At 31.2% G+C, this 18322-nt stretch overlaps 1 protein-coding gene across 11 annotated transcripts in view; it reads left to right on the plus strand.

The window, feature by feature from the left end:
- Window positions 1–18322, plus strand: part of nrm (neuromusculin) — a 326404-nt gene that overhangs the window by 232334 nt on the left and 75748 nt on the right. For all 11 annotated transcript variants that reach the window (XM_089091978.1, XM_089091975.1, XM_089091971.1 and 8 more), the window contains 3 exons: window positions 6591–6759; window positions 9404–9670; window positions 15918–16075. In XM_089091978.1, the coding sequence (XP_088948104.1) occupies window positions 6591–6759; window positions 9404–9670; window positions 15918–16075 (594 nt within the window). The remainder of the gene's footprint in view (window positions 1–6590; window positions 6760–9403; window positions 9671–15917; window positions 16076–18322) is intronic.

The raw sequence follows: 18322 nt of genomic DNA on the forward strand, positions 1-18322 counted from the left end.
ATATTTTTAATTTGTTTATTAGGGGGTTCGCCCCCTAGTCAATACCTTGCTCTTTAAGCTAAGGTTCGAATTTTGTTCCAGTTCTTTAAAAATGACCGCTTAATCATAAAGGCCGTTAATTAGAATAAATTGCTCTTATGAAAGTACTAAAAAATCTTTGGCTTAAAGAGCGAGGAATTGACTAGGGGGTGAACCCAATAATATATGTAATATTTTCTGTTCGTTTGAAGTTTCGATTTTGCTGCTATTGCAGTTGAAATACTTGTTTTTTTATATTAAATTTCTGATCTTTTTTAAATAATGCTGGGAAGTCCGGCGTCCCCTTTATAGCAATTTCCCTTCCCCCATGAAAACTTCCTTCATGGAAAGATCCTCCCACATAACCTCCGACCCACCCCTCTCCCCCACGACCAGGAAAAATCTCCCCTGAAAACGTCTGTATACTTCCAAATAACCAATATTATATGTTAACATTGGGTAAAATTCATTAGTTTCAGCCCTCCCCCCAGGAATTTCGGGGGATTAAGTAATCCTAAAAGACATACTTATTATATTTTCGAACATGCTGAACAAAATGGCTATCTAAAAATTTTGATCGGATGACTCTGGGAAAACAATGAGCGTAGGAGGAGGCCTAGTAGCCTTCTATTTTTTTGGTCACTTAAAAATGGCAATAGAACTTTTAATTGCCATTACAATGATTCGTCCTACGATATTCTAGGACCACTGGGTCGATACGATCACACCTGGGAAAAAAAAACCAATACAAAATAAAAAAAATAAAAACGCACCCGTCATCTTTCTTCTGGCAAAAAAATGCAAAATTCCACATTTTTGTAGATGGGAGCTTGAAACCTCTACAGTAGGGTTCTCTGATACGCAGAATATGATGGTGTGATTTTCATTAAGGTTCTATGACTTTTATGGGGTCTTCCCTCCTTTTTTCGAAAATCAGCCAAATTTTCTCAGGCGCCTAACTTTTGATGGGTAAAATTAAACTTGATAAAACTTATATATTTGAAATCAGCATTAAAATCTGATTCTTTTGATGTATCTATTTGTATCAAAATACCGTTTTCTAGAGTTTCGGTTACCATTGAGCCGGGTCGCTCCTTACTTACAGTTCGTTACCACGAACTGTTTGACACATGTGTAGAAATTTAATTTCCAAATGATAAACAAAAGGTATTTAGCCTACTTACTATTTATTAAAAAAAAGTTATTAAAAAACAAAAAAGCTTAGCCCTCCTTAAGTTTTTGCTTGCTTGGAATAACCCCTTAAACTTGGAAATAGAATTTTAAAAAAGAGAAGAAAATAATAGAAAGAAAGAGGAAAAATTGTACTTGCACAACTCCTGGATGCAATAACCCTTCCTAACAACAACTCATTTTACCTATCAACATGCCCAAAAACCCCTGTTTCCTTCCAACAAAAAAGAATCAAACAATTTTTTTCTCTTTTTTTCATTTTGGGGAGGGGGAACTCGAGAGTGAATGAAATTCAATTTAAAATCCAAGCTAGTTTCTTGATGTTAGTTGTTACAACATATATTTTAAGTTTCCTATTCGAAAAAGTATAAAAGTTTTTTCTCAACTGCTTTCTTCCTGAATTTCCTGTTTTCCTGTTAGACAGATTTTAGTCTTTAAAGTAATTGTAGGAAAGTTTACTCCGTTAATTTTCAGAAAGTTGTTTTTTGACTTTCTGTTTCCTTTTAGTCCATCCACCAAACCAGACATAAACGGTCCTTCCGATTCGCTTTTTTTCAAATCTTTTTGTAAATTCACCTTGGCAAAAATTCTTTGTTGCATTTTTAGTCATGTCATATTTAGTCATATTTAGTCATATTAGTCATATTTAGTCATTTTTAGTCTTTATTTTTTCCCTTTGACATCATTTAAAGTTAGAAGAAGTGAAGAAAGAAAATTCTTAATATATTTTTTTTTTATCTTGGAAGAAAGAGTAACGTAAAGCGAACATTAGCTTGCCTGTATGTAAAGGGTTGCCTCCTCAACTTGCAGCTCTTTATACCAAATTTTGACGAGTGTTTTCCTGAAAACATTTTATAATACAGCCAATATATCCAGTTAGTAATTCCAATTGTTTTATTCACCAACGTATTCGTCTTGCATAAAAGTGTTTTCCTTGCCTTTAGTGACGTTTGAACGAAAATCTTAATGTTTAAAAGCGAACATACCAAACATAATCTTGTCATCCTTGAAGCATTAGGAAAAAAGGAGAAATTTTCTATCACTTTTCTCTTGTTTTAGATAATCCACTTTTAAAAACTTTGGATTCATTTGTCTAAATTTATTGTAACTAGAAAGAAGGGTTGAGAGGGGTGGCAGCTTATCCCATAAATTTTAAATTATCTGTTTGTTTTTTTTTACGTTGCTTTTTCATCTTCATTTGGAAAAAAATAATTTGCGATTTAATCCATGCTAATTTTTAATTTCACATACAAGGTTATATTAAATAGGGATTATATTAAAGGGGGTTGTTTTATTGCTTATCTCCCCACAACCCAATAGTTCATGACCAATTGCTTGAATATTGACTATTGGAAAAAAAAATACAATAAATAAACACGCATCCTTGTCCATGTTTCTCAGGACAAACGCAAAATTTTGCGTTTTAGCAGATAAGGGCTTGAAACATGTACTCTTGAATTCTCATATACTTTTCAAACAGTTCGTGGTAACGAACTGTAAGTAAGGAGCGACTCGGCTCAATAGTAACCGGAACTCTAAAAACGGAATTTTGATACCGATAGACACATCAAAAGAATCGGATTCTTTATGTTGATTTCAAATTTACAAGTTTCATCAAGTTTAGTCATACCTATCAAAAGTTATGTACCTGAGAAAATTTGCCTCATTTTCGAAAATAGGGAAACCTAAAAGTCATAGAACCTAAACCTAAACCTAAAAGTCATAGAACCTAAGTCATAAACCTAAAAAGTCAATGAAAATCACATCATCAGATTCAGTTAATCAGAGAACCCTACTGTACAGGTTCCAAGCTCCTATCTGCAAAAATGTGGAATATTGTATTTTTTGCCAGCAGAAAGATCACGGATACGTGTTTATTTATTTATTTATTTTTAGGGGTGAAAGTATCGACCCAGTGGTCCTAGGATACCGTTGGAGGGCTCATTCGAGCGGAAATTAATAGTGCTACTTTTTAAGTGACCAAAAATGGAGGGCAACTAGGCCCCCTCCCACGCTCTTTTTTCCGAAAGTCCCTAAATCAAAATGTTGAAATACCCATTTTGTTAAGCATGGTAAAAAAAATATAAGAACTAAGTCTTTCAAAACGCTTTAATCCTCCAAGTCCCCGGGGGAAGGGCTGCAAGTTATGAACTTTGCTCAATGTTTGCATATAGTATTGGTTATTGGGAAGTATACAAACGTTTTTTTCCATATTGATACTTTGTAGTGGATGGGGGGAGGGGGAGATCGGGGTTACGTGCGAGGATATTTCCATGGAGAAAGTTTTCATGGGGGAAGGAACATTGCTATGAAGGAAGCGCCAGCATTATTTAAAAAACGATCAAAAAAAAAAGTTTTTCCAACTGAAAGTAAGGAGCAACAAAAAAACTTAAAACGAACAGAAATTATTACGTATATGAGAGGGTTCGCCCCCTAGTCAATACTTCACTCTGTACGCTTTTTTTTAGTACTTTCATAAGAGCTATATATTCTAATTAAACAGCCTTTATGACTAAGAGGTCATTCTTGAAGAATTGGAACAAAGTTCGAACTTTAGCGCAAAGAGTGAGGTATTGACTAGGGGGTTTGCTCCCTAATACACATAATAAAATATATGAATATTTAAGTTTGTTAGGTAAGTTAATTCGTAGTTTACGTATAATTTTTACTAATAAAAACGTTCGTAAATAAAAGTAAAAGTTCTAGCGCCCTTTTTAAGTAACCAGAAAAACTGGAGGGCAACTAGGCCCCCTCCTCCGCTCCTTTTTTCTCAAAATCATCCGATAAAAAATTCGAGAAAGGCATTGGGCCAAAAAAGTAAACTAATATACAAATTTCTTTTTAATTATTCATGTACGGTGAGCCAAAATCAAAACCTGCATTAATTGAAAAAGGTTCAGAAACTAAATAAAAAAAAACATGCTTTTTTTAACTGAAAGTAAGGAGCGACATTAAAGCTTAAAACGAACAGAAATTATTCCGTATATAAAAGAGGCTGTCCCCTCCTCAACGCCTCGCTCTTTACGCTAAAGTTTGACTCCTTCTCACAACTCTATTTTTTAAACCAAAGCAGTGGAGGATTTAGGGGGGAGAGGGAGAATTTACCCCGGGCGTAGAACTGTAGGCGTGAATAACTTAAATTCAATAATCTGAAGGTTATAATCATTTTGAACTTTTTTTTATGTTTTTATTTTATTCAAATAAAATAGAGGGCGCAGTTAATTAATGAAAATAATTAATAAGTTGCTGATTAATTATTAGAATAAAAATAAATTAGAAAATAATTGAATAATAGTAAGTAAATTAAATAATTAATAATAACAAAAAAATTATCAAAAATAAACTATTAATTAATTAATAAATTGATAATAATTTTGTTAATAAATGAGAATTTTGTAGAAATTTGGCTTAAAATCTTTTGGAAGCACGGGGGGGGGGGGCAAATCTTTTGGAAGGGGGGACAAGATACGTTTGTTTATTTTGGGCTTGGCAAGTTCAGTTGACACGCCATTTTTTCAAAGGACACTTACCTAGTTTATCACACTGATCCTGGATGGTTAATTAATAACTACAGACTTAAATATGAAGTTTGTATACCACAGATAACGCTAGTAAAATAATTGAGCTAACTCGCTTTTCCTGACTGGTTTTTTATCAACGACTAGAGCCCATCCTTTTTTTTAAAGAACAGGGGGGGGGGGAGCACAAAGGTAAAAAAACGCCAGTTGAAATTCCCATGAACAAGGATTATGGTGAAAATAAAAACCCGGCCCGGGGTTAGTTTTAATCGGTTATTTACCATTGTTGATAGCTAATAATTTCTTTTCCATACTCTATTGAACATTTTTAAACACATAGAAGAATTTAAGAACAAGAAGTAATGTAAATGCACATAAAATGCACACTAAAATGCACAAAAATCCTTAATTAACACTGTATGTCTTGAACTCAAGCATTTGTTGAATTGTAGAATGTCCTTTTATGAAGACAGATATGAACTTGTTGAATTGAGGAGAGAGACAAGAGTTTTCCAGCAACCAGGGGGTGTAGTAAGTTATGATTTAATTAGTTATTGTTAAACACTGCAAATAATTTTAGAATATCTTGTACTCGATCATCTCCTGCATTTTCCCGTATGCCAGATTTTTTCTTTAATTGATTTTTTCTTATACTTTGTCCGTGATGTCTCAAACAAAAGGTGTAACGCTGAAGAACAGCAACTCAATTTACAAAGTATACTGAAGTATGAGATACTAAAAAAAGATTTAAAATATCCCTCAACTTAACAGCTTATTTCGCTCAGCTTTATTTTATATACTATAAATAAGTATCTTCTAGCATTAACCTGAAAATTTAACTAAAAATTACAGAAAATAAGCTTTTACAATACGTCCTAGAGCTTAATTAGTGAATTGTTAAAATCTCAAGTTTTATTGATAATTAAAAAAAAAAAAAGTTTTTTTAACTGAAAGTAAGGAGCGATGTTAAAACTTAAAACGAGGAAAAATTATTCCGTATATGAAAGGGGCTGTCCCCTCCTAAACGCCTCGCTCTTTACGCTAAAGTGTTTTATTGTTTTAAAAATAGAGTTGTGAGACAGAGTCTAACTTTGGTGTAAAGAGAGAGGCGTTGAGGAGGGGACAGCCCCTTTTATATACCGAACAAATTATATTCCTTTTAAGTTTTAATGTCGCTTCTTACTATCAGTTAAAATAAATAGTTTTTTAATTTAATTTATGAACGTTTTTAAAATAATGCAGGTTTTGATTTTGGCTCACCGTAAATGATTAATTAAAACAAAATTTGCATATTAATTTTACTTTTATTTGGTTAAATGGCTTCCTCGAAAGTTGTTTAATTTTATTTGGGATTACACCTGAAAAAAAAAAAAAAAAAAATATATAACAATCATCCGTGATCTTTCTTCTGGCAAAAAATACAAAATTCCACATTTTTGCATATAGGAGCTTGAAACCGCTACAGTAGGGTTCTCTGATGCGCTGATTCTTTTGATGTATCTATTAATTTCAAAATTCTGTTTTTTAGAGTCAAGGTTACTATTGAGCCGGGTCGCTCCTTACCTACAGTTCGTTACCACGAACTGCTTGATCTTTTTAACATTTAATGACTTAAGATTATTCATTTCGCCAGTTTTTTTTCGGTTATGTTAATTTATATGACTGAATGACACGACAAGTCTTAAACACTCCTATGAATGAAATAGGTAAGTTGTTACATAGAAAAATCCTAGGGCTTAAGTTATTATTGTATTATTATGCTTTATTACGTACTGTTATGTATTTGTCGTTTAATCATATCAATCATTTTGTAACGGATGTATAACTATATACTACTTTTTATTATAGTTACTTATTTTACAGCTCAATGACACTAGCTACGTGTATGTTGATGAAGATTTTTGCGACATTGATCCAAGTAAATTGCTTCTGGAGAATGTGGGAAGGTCTTTCCAAGGAAATTATTCCTGTGAAGGAATGACTTCTGCTGGTTGGGGACCTAGGTCAGAAGAAGAGGAATTGGTCATACATTGTAAGTTTTATTCAAGCACTGGCGGATCCAGGGGATCCGGGGGACTCCGGCCCCCCAATATTTTTTCCGGTGCCCTCTTTTCCTGTTTTTTCCTTTTCACTCTTTTTTAGAATACATTTCTCAATTTGGTCAATTAATAGCACCTTTATCACATTGCCCTGCCACCTCAGGATTTTGCTTATTAGCGCCCTTGTCACATTAGCCGCCTCCCAAGAATTTTTCTCTAGATCCACCCCTGTAATCAGGAATAAGAGACATATATATATATATATATATATATATATATATATATATATATATATATATATATATATATATATATATATATATATATATATATATATATATATATATATATATATATATATATATATATATATATATATATATATATATATATATATATATATATATATATATATATATATATATATATATATATATATATATATATATATATATATATATATATATAGATGATGATAGATGAAATATAAGAATATATATATATATATATATATATATATATATATATATATATATATATATATATATATATATATATATATATATATATATATATATATATATATATAGAGAGAGAGAGAGAGAGAGAGAGAGAGAGAGAGAGAGAGTTGAGCTTGAATGCGCAAGGGGGCTGTTCAAAGGTGAATAAATTTTTTTCGGGTTCGAAAAGTCAAATTTATTTATTATAATTCTGAATATTTCCTTGTTTGAAAAGTGAGTAGACGCACAGTGTAAAACTCATTATTCTTTGGTATTCAAATTAGATCTTGACTATGGTAGATAAGGAAAGGGATATTTCACCGGTGGATTTTCTCTTATAATTTTTTCAACAAGAACGTCCTCGTAGCAAACGTGCCTTGAGACCAATCCACCAAAACGACTCTTTTAAGACAAAAAAAAGAAGTCTTTGAAGTTTCCATAGATTAAAAAAAAATCGTACTTCCTCCCCGTGCTTGCAGAAGAGTTAAGAACCACTTCAAAATTGCTTCCGGACATGTTGTTGACCAAGAATGTCCTTAAAGATAAAATCCTTTTAATCTTGTGTTTCTTCCTTATGTATATATTTAGTAAAGACTGAGAATAACTAGAATATGATATAGGAAAATTATTTAGTAAACCCTAAAAAACAAATCTTACTTAATCGTGATTAACTCTTGTTTTTTATGGTTGTATTAGAATCAATTGTAGTAATTAGGAAAGTTACGTTACGGCGATTTTTTAGAAGTATCATACTCATTCAACGAAGCAATCCAAAAACTAGCAAATTGAGAAAAATCAGCAATAAGGCTCAGGATTTTAAACAAAAGTCCATTACATTTTTGAAAATTTGTGTCGTTGATTGAATTAAAGACTTGATTTGAAAACTTACAAATAAAATGTTCTGTATAAATTAAAAACTAACCTAAGATAACCATTATTAACAGTTTTCCACAACTTGTATAAATGGATGGTGCTATATAAATGTTTAAAACTCGTATCAGTGATTAAATATAAATAATAAAAGTTATGTTAAACAATAAGTCAACTGGGAAAAGGGGTAGGGTGGTTGGAAGCATTTTTGAAACTTTAGAATGCTGGAAAAACAGTTTAATTATACCTAATCAAAGATAGTTTAAGAAAGATTAAGATGTTTCAGGTATGAGGGATGGCAGATTGCCAAAGAGTTTTCTTTTCGCCATCCAATTAGAGGCATCTAAGAGATTGGAAGGGGAATGGGAATGGGGGCCATTAGGAAGAATTTAAAAGGTATTGGACTTTCGTGGAAAGTTACTGAGAGTGAAACTTCGAAATGATTGGGTGGAGAGGAGTGTGCGTAGCTGTGTTGTCCTTCTACACCTTGGTGCTGCAAAAAGTTGTTAGTAATAGTAGTATAAAGAGTATCAGAGTATAAGTAGTATAAGTAGTATCAGAGATTGAGTGCATATAATGGAAATAATGTGGAGCAATAAGTAAATCTACGCTTAGACGTTGCAGCTCAGGAATTGCTATTGCCAGGCAAATGCGCATAATTAAAATTTTTTTTAGTATATATAACAAGTACATTCTTAGGAGTTTACGCGACGAGAAGAAGAAGGTCGGTTAGGGGGTTGGAACATCCCCCGCCCGGAATGTTTGTCTGACTTGTAAAGACGTAACAAAAATGAATATAAGACAATTTGATGGTTTTTTAAATATATTTTTGCATCCCTACCCCCCTGAAAAAAATCCTGTATATGGACCTTAACCAGGTAAAGGATATTGGTACCTCGGCCACTCTTTTGGAGCCTAAAACCTTGAAATATGGTATTTAAAAAAAAAAGACTGTAGAAAAAATATGATATAACTTTTTGATCAGCTTGTTTATTAGTAGGCTAAGATTTGTTTTTGTACTTTTCGTTTGTTAATTTCAAATGCAGTAAGCTCTACAAAGCTTGTCACGACATCTTGTCGTTATAAAAAACGAGATTATATGAATTCTTATCCCTTCTGTACTGATAGGTTTAGTTATAATGATTGATTCTTATTTATTTATGAAGCTCCATAAAAGGCTGTACAAAGCCTACAGTTCTAAAGGCAGTAGCAAAAAATTATAATAAAATATTATTATAATTATTTGTAATAAAATGTTTTATCTTAGACTCTCCTGGTAAACCGACGTTGCTCTCATTTCCTCCCGTTGTCGTGAAAGATAGTGACCTGACCTTAACTTGCATTGTGGAAGATCTTGGACGCCCACCCGCGCTACAATATCAATGGCTACAGAATGGCCACCTCATTCACGATATTTCATCTGCCAATTGGACTATTTCTCCTGTTACCCTAAAAAATGAAGCGAACATTAGCTGCTACGCTGTAAATTTAGCTGGGCCTGGAGAGCCTGATGTCATTGAAATAGACGTACTTGGTAAGTAATTGCAGTCCCTACATTCCATTTTGTAAACAGTTAGTTTTAGGTTATATTTAAGTTTTTATTTTATATACTTAAGGTCCTGTGTGTGAGATACTTTCAAATTGTAGTTCTTGCAATCAGGTTTCTTATTTTTTTCTAATATTTTTTTTGTGAAAGTGTCTAAATATTTTTTCTTTTTATTTTTTTATTTTTATAATTTTTTTTTTTTGTTTCGAAACATCTGCCTAATGTCAATGAGGAGAATAAGTTGAATTAAATAAATCAGTCAATTTGTCAAATATGGCATGTAATCAGTTTCATACTAAAGTTTCATTTTTTTTCACAAAACTTACAGATGAGATTGTTGGGTGTGTCACCATTTCAAATAATCACCGCCACAATGTTTTATTTTCTATGGCTTTATTATGATCGCTGGCCATTTAGAATGATTATAAAGACACTTAAGTAATATTAAGTTTCCCTATAATCCTGTAACTTTGGGTTAACACGCAACGCAAGTTTGGATAAAAGACTAATCAGGGAAGGCTGACAGGGGCTAAATTTGTCCCCGCCCCTGAGTGCAAGATCTCTTGTAATTAAAACAATTTCTAGATTCTATTTGGAGTTGACATCTTCTTAATTTACTGTTAATTGACAAGTTTGGATTTTCTAAGAGCTTGTTAAAGAGTCTTACGCGAAGCATAATCTTAACTTCTTTTTTTTCCCGGTTTGTCAATTTCCTCTCCTTCTATATTTTATACTTTAGTATTATTTAAAATTCTGCTTTTAGTGTTATTTATCCTACTGGTATAAACTTTGCCCCTCTTGCTCTTCTCTTTTATTGTGTATATCTTCTTCTCATTTCTATTTTCTCTGTTTGTCGTTTTGCTCTCCTTCTACATTTTATACTTTAGTATTATTTAAAATTCTGCTTTTAGTTTTATTTATCCTACTGGTATAAACTTTGCCCCTCTTGCTCTTCTCTTTTATTGTGTATATCTTCTTCTCATTTCTTTTTTCTCTGTTTGTCGTTTTCCTCTCCTTCTACATTTTATACTTTAGTATTATTTAAAATTCTGCTTTTAGTTTTATTTATCCTACTGGCAAAACTTTGTCCCTCTTGCTCTTCTCTTTTATTGTGTATATCTTCTTCTCATTTCTTTCTCATGATTCACGTTTTATTGAAATTGAAAATGCTCTTTCTTGTTTGATTTTGCGACTTTCTTTTATCTTTTAAATATAAATTTTATTTCCTTTTATCTTTTTTGTCTGTCTCCTTCGTAATTTTTTTTTAGATTTATAACATATTCTGATTGAAAATGCTACTTTAAGTTTTCTCTCTTGGTTATATTTTATCATTCAGTGCAAATATTTCTTCTTGTTTCTTACGTAATTGAGGCCTTCTTCTTTCCCTTTCTTTCTGTATTCTTGTGTTTTAGAAAAATTGAAAATGTACTTATTAGTTTTGTTTTACGATAAAATAAAAGTTCAAAATAGGGATAAAATCCTTTTTAATAGACAATGTATAATAAAATTCACAAAGAATACCAGATATTTCGGTCACATATACAGTGACCGTCATCAGTAGTAAAACTCAACAAGAGTTTTACTACTGTATATGTGACCGAAATATCTGGTATTTTTTGTGAAATTTATTATACACTGTCTATTAAAAAGGTTTTTATCCCTATTTAGAACTTTCATTTTATCGTCATGGAAAGGCATTGTGGTCTCCGAAATTATCTAGTTTTATTTTATCTTTTAGCATATATTTTTCCTTTTTTCTTTATCTCTCTTTTCGTCATTCCTCTTTTCTTAATCTATTTCCCTGTTTTTTTATTTATGTTTTAGTTTAATTTGAAATGGCCTTTTAGTTCTATTTTTTAGTTTCATTTTCTTATGTTCCAGGGTTCGTGTATAATTTTTCCTCTTACTCCTTTTGATTTTCCCTTTTCAATTCTTTCTTTTTATTTATATTTTCAATGATTTTCTTAGATATGAAAATGATCTATTTAGATTTAGGGGCATGTACAAAATGTATTTGCATTTATATATTAATTTTAACCACCCGTAGTCTGACTTATCGCAACTAGTATGTATTGCTCTGTGTCAAAATGTTTACCTAGCTTATTTTTACTTTACTTTTACCTTACTAGTTTTTTTCTTTACTTTTTCAGCCCAAAATTTTTCTCTTTTGTTTAAACACATATTTTCTTAGTTATGAATAAATAACGTAATTTTTTCTGTTTCATTACGAGTAGAATAGCAGGTCACTCTTGTTCACCCCCTTAGCCCCCTCCCCCCCCCCCCAAAAAAAATCCCTTCCTTTTGGGCTTGAAGTATTTGTATATATAGCATTATAAATTTTAACAGGCCATCTTGAGTGTTGTGAAGACTCGCCCCACTCCCAGTGGAAGATTTTACTTCTTCTAGTGCTAGACATTTTGGCACGTGGTACACTTCTTATAGTAGTGTATACTAAATTGGAATATTAACCATCATTCAGCCAGAAATTTACCCTAAGTTTTGTTCAGCTTAAAAAATAGCATAAGAGCCCATTGTCTTGCTTAAAACCTGCTTTAGAGATAGTTCCGGTTCATCAATTTGACACGTGGTGATTCAGAAGATTTTGTCTGACAAAAATGGGATTTTCTTTTTGTTTCTTTCCCCTGTAACACTTCTATTCTATCCCTCTTCTTTGCCCTTTTGCTGAATATTTCAAAATGTTTCTGATTTACTTTATGTTTCTCTTTTTATATAAGGTTTCTCTTTATTTTTGTTTCAGTATAGTTGAAAATTATCGTTTTGTTTTTGTTTTTCTTTGTAATTTTTCTCTATCTTTTTTATCTTCCCTTTTTCTGTTTCTTCTCTATAGTGATGTTTTAATATTTTATTTTGGCATATTATTTGCGCTGTTTAATTATTTTAGTATGTACAAATACTGGATTTTGTTTTAATCGGTGTATTCTCATTATCTTAAATAAATATTTTCCTAATAGTTGTTTTAATCAGGTCTGCCTTTTTGGTTAATAAATCTGGTCAATCAGGTGCAAAATTTATCAAATATCTCAGGATCGAATATTCTTTTATTTTCTATGTAATACAAGGTCTTATGCAGGGGGGGGGCGGGCTAGGGAGTTTGACCCCCCCCCCCCGAAGTGTTTGTCTGACTCGTAAAAAAGTAACAAAAATGGACATAAACAAATTTTGTATGCGTTTTTGAGTTTTTTTTGTGTACCCCCTCCCCCCCCTAATTTTTTTTAGTAAAATATCTCCGAAAAAAAATCCTGGGTACGGCCTTGATGTAATATTTCAATTATTATTAGTTAATATGAGCTCTGCTATATTATGGTGAGTATCTTAAATTCCTAGTTTTTTAGAAAAAAAAATTGAAGGAAAAACATTTCTTTATCTCCTTGTATTATTCATCCACTTAAAATGATGTCTTTCCTGACTTAATTTAATGGAAAATTCTTCAATTAACCTCAGCCAATTTTTTTACCTGATTATTATTTTGAATATTCATGATTCAAAATAACACATTACTTTTCCAATTCTTAATAACGAAGCTAAGCCTGAAATATCAACAAGAATACGTTTTTAAGGGAAAAGTTATACTTTAAACTAGGTTTGCGTTACAAATTGCTAATATATATGATTTTTTCGTTAGAATTTTAAATATTTTTCCTATACAATGCTGGTTTTGCTATCTTTAAATTATTAATTTTTAATTATTTATTCAATTATTAATTTTTGATTATTAACTTTTAATTATTAATTCTCTTTAAAATAAAAGATTAACTCTTTAAATTATCTCCTGAAAAATTTTCTCTAACTAAAAAAGTGCTCTCTAAAAAAAGCATAAATTTTACATTAATCAAAACACACAATTAAGGATTTCCCCTTCTAATTATGCATTATGTTTAGGCCAGCACTTAACTCGATACTTTCTATTTTTAAGGTTTAGTAAGGATTTTCCTTAGAGGAAAACCATTTTTGTTTTAATCCTTCCAACATTATGGAAAGATTACACATAATTCTCTAAAACTACGGGGGGAATCACGGAGACAATAAAACTAGCGAAAACAAACTTTCGAAAGGAACGAAAAGAAAACTTTTATGAAAAGAAATAACGTTCAGTGATGTAAATAATTATAAAAATTACTGTAAAATAGTAATATATAATTCAGTAAAAAAAAATTTTTTTCTGAAAATATTGTGCAAAGAAATGACAAAAAAAAAGAAAAAAGGAGAAAGCAGAAAGAAAGAAAGAAAGACAGAAAGCAGCATACAGTGGAATAAATTGGTTTACTTCTGTGACGATAATATCTGCTAGTTCAATTTCTTTCACAATAATTTCACTAGTTCTTTCCGGCATATCCATAGTCAAATTTGCAGAAAAGATAAATAATAGGTTAAAAAGGTCAAAAGAGGTTAAAACATACCTAAAGCTTTTTAATACCTTGTGCCTTGTTGATCTAAATATTAATTCCTAAAATATTCTAAGGAAAGGATATAAAAAATCGCAACTATCGCATAGTCTAGATTTTAACCCTAAAATCAGCAAATTTAGGCATAAAAAAACAAATTGGAAAAAAGTAAACATCGCTTGAAAATTTCAAACAATTAACTTTAATTACAGGATTGGCCAAAACTGATCGAATTAATAGTATATTTAACATATTTATATTAGGTTCTTCGTATGATGCTCCTATCTTATGAACTGTTGAAATAGTTTTAAGAAAGAAATGACATTGGAAATATAGAAAGGAAGACTTATAAATTTATGTTTGTTCTACTAATAATTTCTGGTCAGTAGCTCCAAAACAAATATTAGTTTGGCAAATTGTTTTATAAATATATATTACTAAATTGCTTTCTGCTAGTTGAGCTCTTAAACCCAAAGTTTTAAAATAAAAAAAAGCTTGTCATTTGCTATATTTGTTGCTACGATTTGTCATGCTTGTTATTTGTTTACTTGTCATGTTGTTGTCATGTTTTTCAGTCAGGTTTTGCGTGTTATTTGTTATGCTTTTGTTTTCGGAATTTTGAAATTCTCAACGTCTAATTTTACTTTAAAAAAATATCAAATTAAAGCTACAGGGCAAAGAATAGGCCTATAGATATTCAAAGAATGTTCAAAGAGAATTGCAACAGAATATAAATGTAAATTTCATGCCTGTTATAGTACCTTATTTAAGCTTCGTTTTCTCCTAACAAACTTTTGATTTCCCCCTATTCTATTTCAACTCAATTTAATTCAAAGACCAAAGTAATTACTTTACAAATTCTAGAATGTCAGGGAAGATTTACTAGATTTAGGCATAACTAGTTTAATCTGTTACTCTAGCTAGCCTACCCAAAATGGTGCAATAAACATACTCCATGATTTGCACCCACTTAGGCCTACTCACTTAATCTGTTCAGTCGCAGTAGGCCTGCTTTTCTGCTAGTAAAATTTGAATTTTTATAATTTTTGAAAACTTTCTTTTCCTTCTATTGGAATGAAAGACTTTCTAAAATGAAACTTCTCTTGAAATTTCATTCATTTATGATGGATAAAATTAGAGTTCTTTTCAGAATTTTGTTCGATGTTGGACTCCCAGAGCTGCTTTCTTTTACCTTTGAATTCCTTCATTTTTAGTTTTTGAGCACATTTTCGTAGTTTTTCCCCTCGCCTCGTGTAAGGTCTCTTGGAGCAGGAAAACAGGCTTTGTGACAGGGTCCTGATTTTTTCCTTTTGAACGAGACATAATGAAAGAACATCAATAAAATATGGAAAACCAGAAATTAAATATGTAAAAATTAAAACGCTCTGGGAAACAGGATAAAATCGTTTTTGTGAATTATTTTGAAACAAATGGATCCGTGACGTGGATTTGTGAGGTGTGACACAATTTTGAACCAGACATAATGAAATAACCTGGAAAAAATATCAGGAAATTATGGAAAAGCAAGAAATTATGTATATAGATAATTAAAATGCTCTATTAGTTTGGATAGAACCATTTTAAAGTCGTTTCAAAACTAATAAAATCTACGAAGAGGGATGCCAGGATTAGAGAGGGAGGGAGGGAGGACATAATAAAAAATATAATAAAATATGGCAAAATGTTGAATTAAATATATAGAAGTTTAAAATAACAAACGGTTTTTGAGTCAATTTAAGGCTAATGGATTTACGGCATGGGTGTGAGAGGAGTGACAGAATCCTAGTTTTTTCAATTGTGAGTGTATTTTATATTGTTTTTATTTGTTTTAGCCCCTCCAGCGTTTATAGACCGCCTACCACCTTACCAAGGTGCATTGTTGAATTCGTCCGAAACTTCTGTATCTTGTCGAGTGGAATGCGCTCCAATGTGCGAAATACTATGGTTTAAAGATGGCGTACCAATAGAAGATGATTCACCCTTCTACCAGGTAAATATCATCAAATTATTGTGTGAAATTGCCTTGATACCCCTTAGCAATTAGTTATTAAGCACTAGTTTTGTTATATTTATAATAAAGTAAAACTTATAAAAAAAACTTCCTTTCCAATCAAACTTCATTTCCAGTCCCTCCAATCAAAAATCATTTCGGTTGATTGTTGAATTAAAATCAAGTTGCCATCAATCCATAGCTAATTTTAGAAATAGCCAAGACAGATAGTCTGAGGGAGAAGCACAGCTGGCATAAGCCCTTTTCAGGTATGTCTTAAAATGATATCATTTTCTCTTGTTGATAGACGGTCTATCATCCATCCATCAATCTTGGGACAGAACTAAGAAAGATAGCCATAAAACTTTAGGGATGACCGAGATTTCTGGGTTGACTCAAAACTGACAGCGTTGACTGGACTTTTATGCAAAAGGGGGGACTGAATTGGTTTGAACTCACAGACGAACAAGTGACCTAAGCCTAGTTCCAATGCATTTGACGCTTTTATATAAAGAGGAGGGACTGAAACTTATATATTTGAAATCAGCATTAAAATCTGATTCTTTTGATGTATCTATTGGTATCAAAATTCCGTTTTCTAGAGTTTCGGTTACCATTGAGCCGGGTCGCTCCTTACTTACAGTTCGTTACCACGAACTGTTTGAAAGAGGAGGTCGCACGGACTTCATGTTTACAAGGGTATTATTTCTAAAGTACTATTCAGAGACCATTCCATGTAATGAGATCGTCAAGTCCCATTTGCCTTTTTGACAGTAATGAAGTTGCCGCTGTTTAATGATGAAATAATGTTCCCACTCCCAATGTTCCCACTCGGACAAAGGAATGTATCTAATATTTTATCTAATGTATCTAATATTTCCAATTATATTTTCAATATAATTGAAAATATAATATATTTTCAATATAATTCAATATAATCCACTATAATTCAATATAATCCAATTATATTTTCAATATAATTCAATATAATTTTCAATTATATTTTCAATATATTTTCTAATATTTTCAATTAGAATGTATCTAATATTTCCATAGTCTTGCAGGTTAATAAAAATAAACTATAGTGCAATGTTTTTTTTATAGGATTTAAATTGTAAATTAGACTATAAAATATAAACTAAATTAGTATGCATTATATTCAATTAATTCGATAATATTCAACTATATATCTAATAATGCTTTATACATGGCAATATTAAATTAAAATTATGTTTAATAATATTCAATTATACATCCGATAATATTTTACACGTACCGATACCGAGTAAAATCATGTCTAATATTATTTAATTATATTTATAACTTAATTTTATTTAAATTAAATAAAAATTAATTAGGTTTTAAATTTAAATTTTAAATAATGCGCCAAAATAACATTGTGTAACTGAATAATGTGTGTTCAATTTAATATGTAGTAGACAATGTACAGTTTCAGCACTTTTCCAAGGAAAGTCAAAAGACCAAGAATTTTTACTTTATATTACTGATACTATTAATACTATTAAATCTTAATGGAATCTTGCTGTGAATAGGATTCGAGATCAGACTTTGATTAGTTGGCTTAGACTGGTTTTAAAATTCACCTTTTTCAATTTACACTCAATACGTCTTGCTTTTAAAAAACTGGCAAGCAAAATGTACATTTTTTTTTCTATAAAAAAATGGTGGACAATATGAGAAAAATGTGAAAACTGTCAAAAATTCAGCCAAAAACCAATGAAACTTTGATTAAACTAAAGCCTCCTATAAAATAAAATTTGATAAAATTGCGCTGACAGCTTAAGAGGCTGATAACTCAACTTTTGTAGGCTTTAAAACCTCTGTTTGGTGTGGCCACCCAAACAGTGTGGACTATTTGTAGGTTTTATTTTCTATTTTCAATCTTTTGTCAATGAAAATTTGAATGTAAAACCACCTTTTTTTTTAGAAACGGAGTGAAACTGAATGATTACTCCTGCTACTGATAACGCTGATACTCCTGCTATAATAATTACTCCTGCTACTGATAACGCTGCTACTCCTGCTATAATAATTACTCCTGCTACTGAAACTGTAACACCACGTCAGACTGTATATAGCTATCTCTATTCAAACATTTTTTTTGTCGTAATTACGGCCCCATCTCCTTACTTCCTGTGAAGCAAATACATTCTACAAACGTATCCAGGAAATAAAGCTCCTCTGGATATTTTATAAAATGGAGCACAGCTTTTTTTTTCGGTGGAG

This window comes from Artemia sp. Qi Xiang Cuo, chromosome 7 (genome assembly GCF_049724085.1).
Source record: "Artemia sp. Qi Xiang Cuo chromosome 7, ASM4972408v1, whole genome shotgun sequence".
Classification (NCBI taxonomy): Eukaryota; Metazoa; Arthropoda; class Branchiopoda; order Anostraca; family Artemiidae; genus Artemia; species Artemia sp. Qi Xiang Cuo.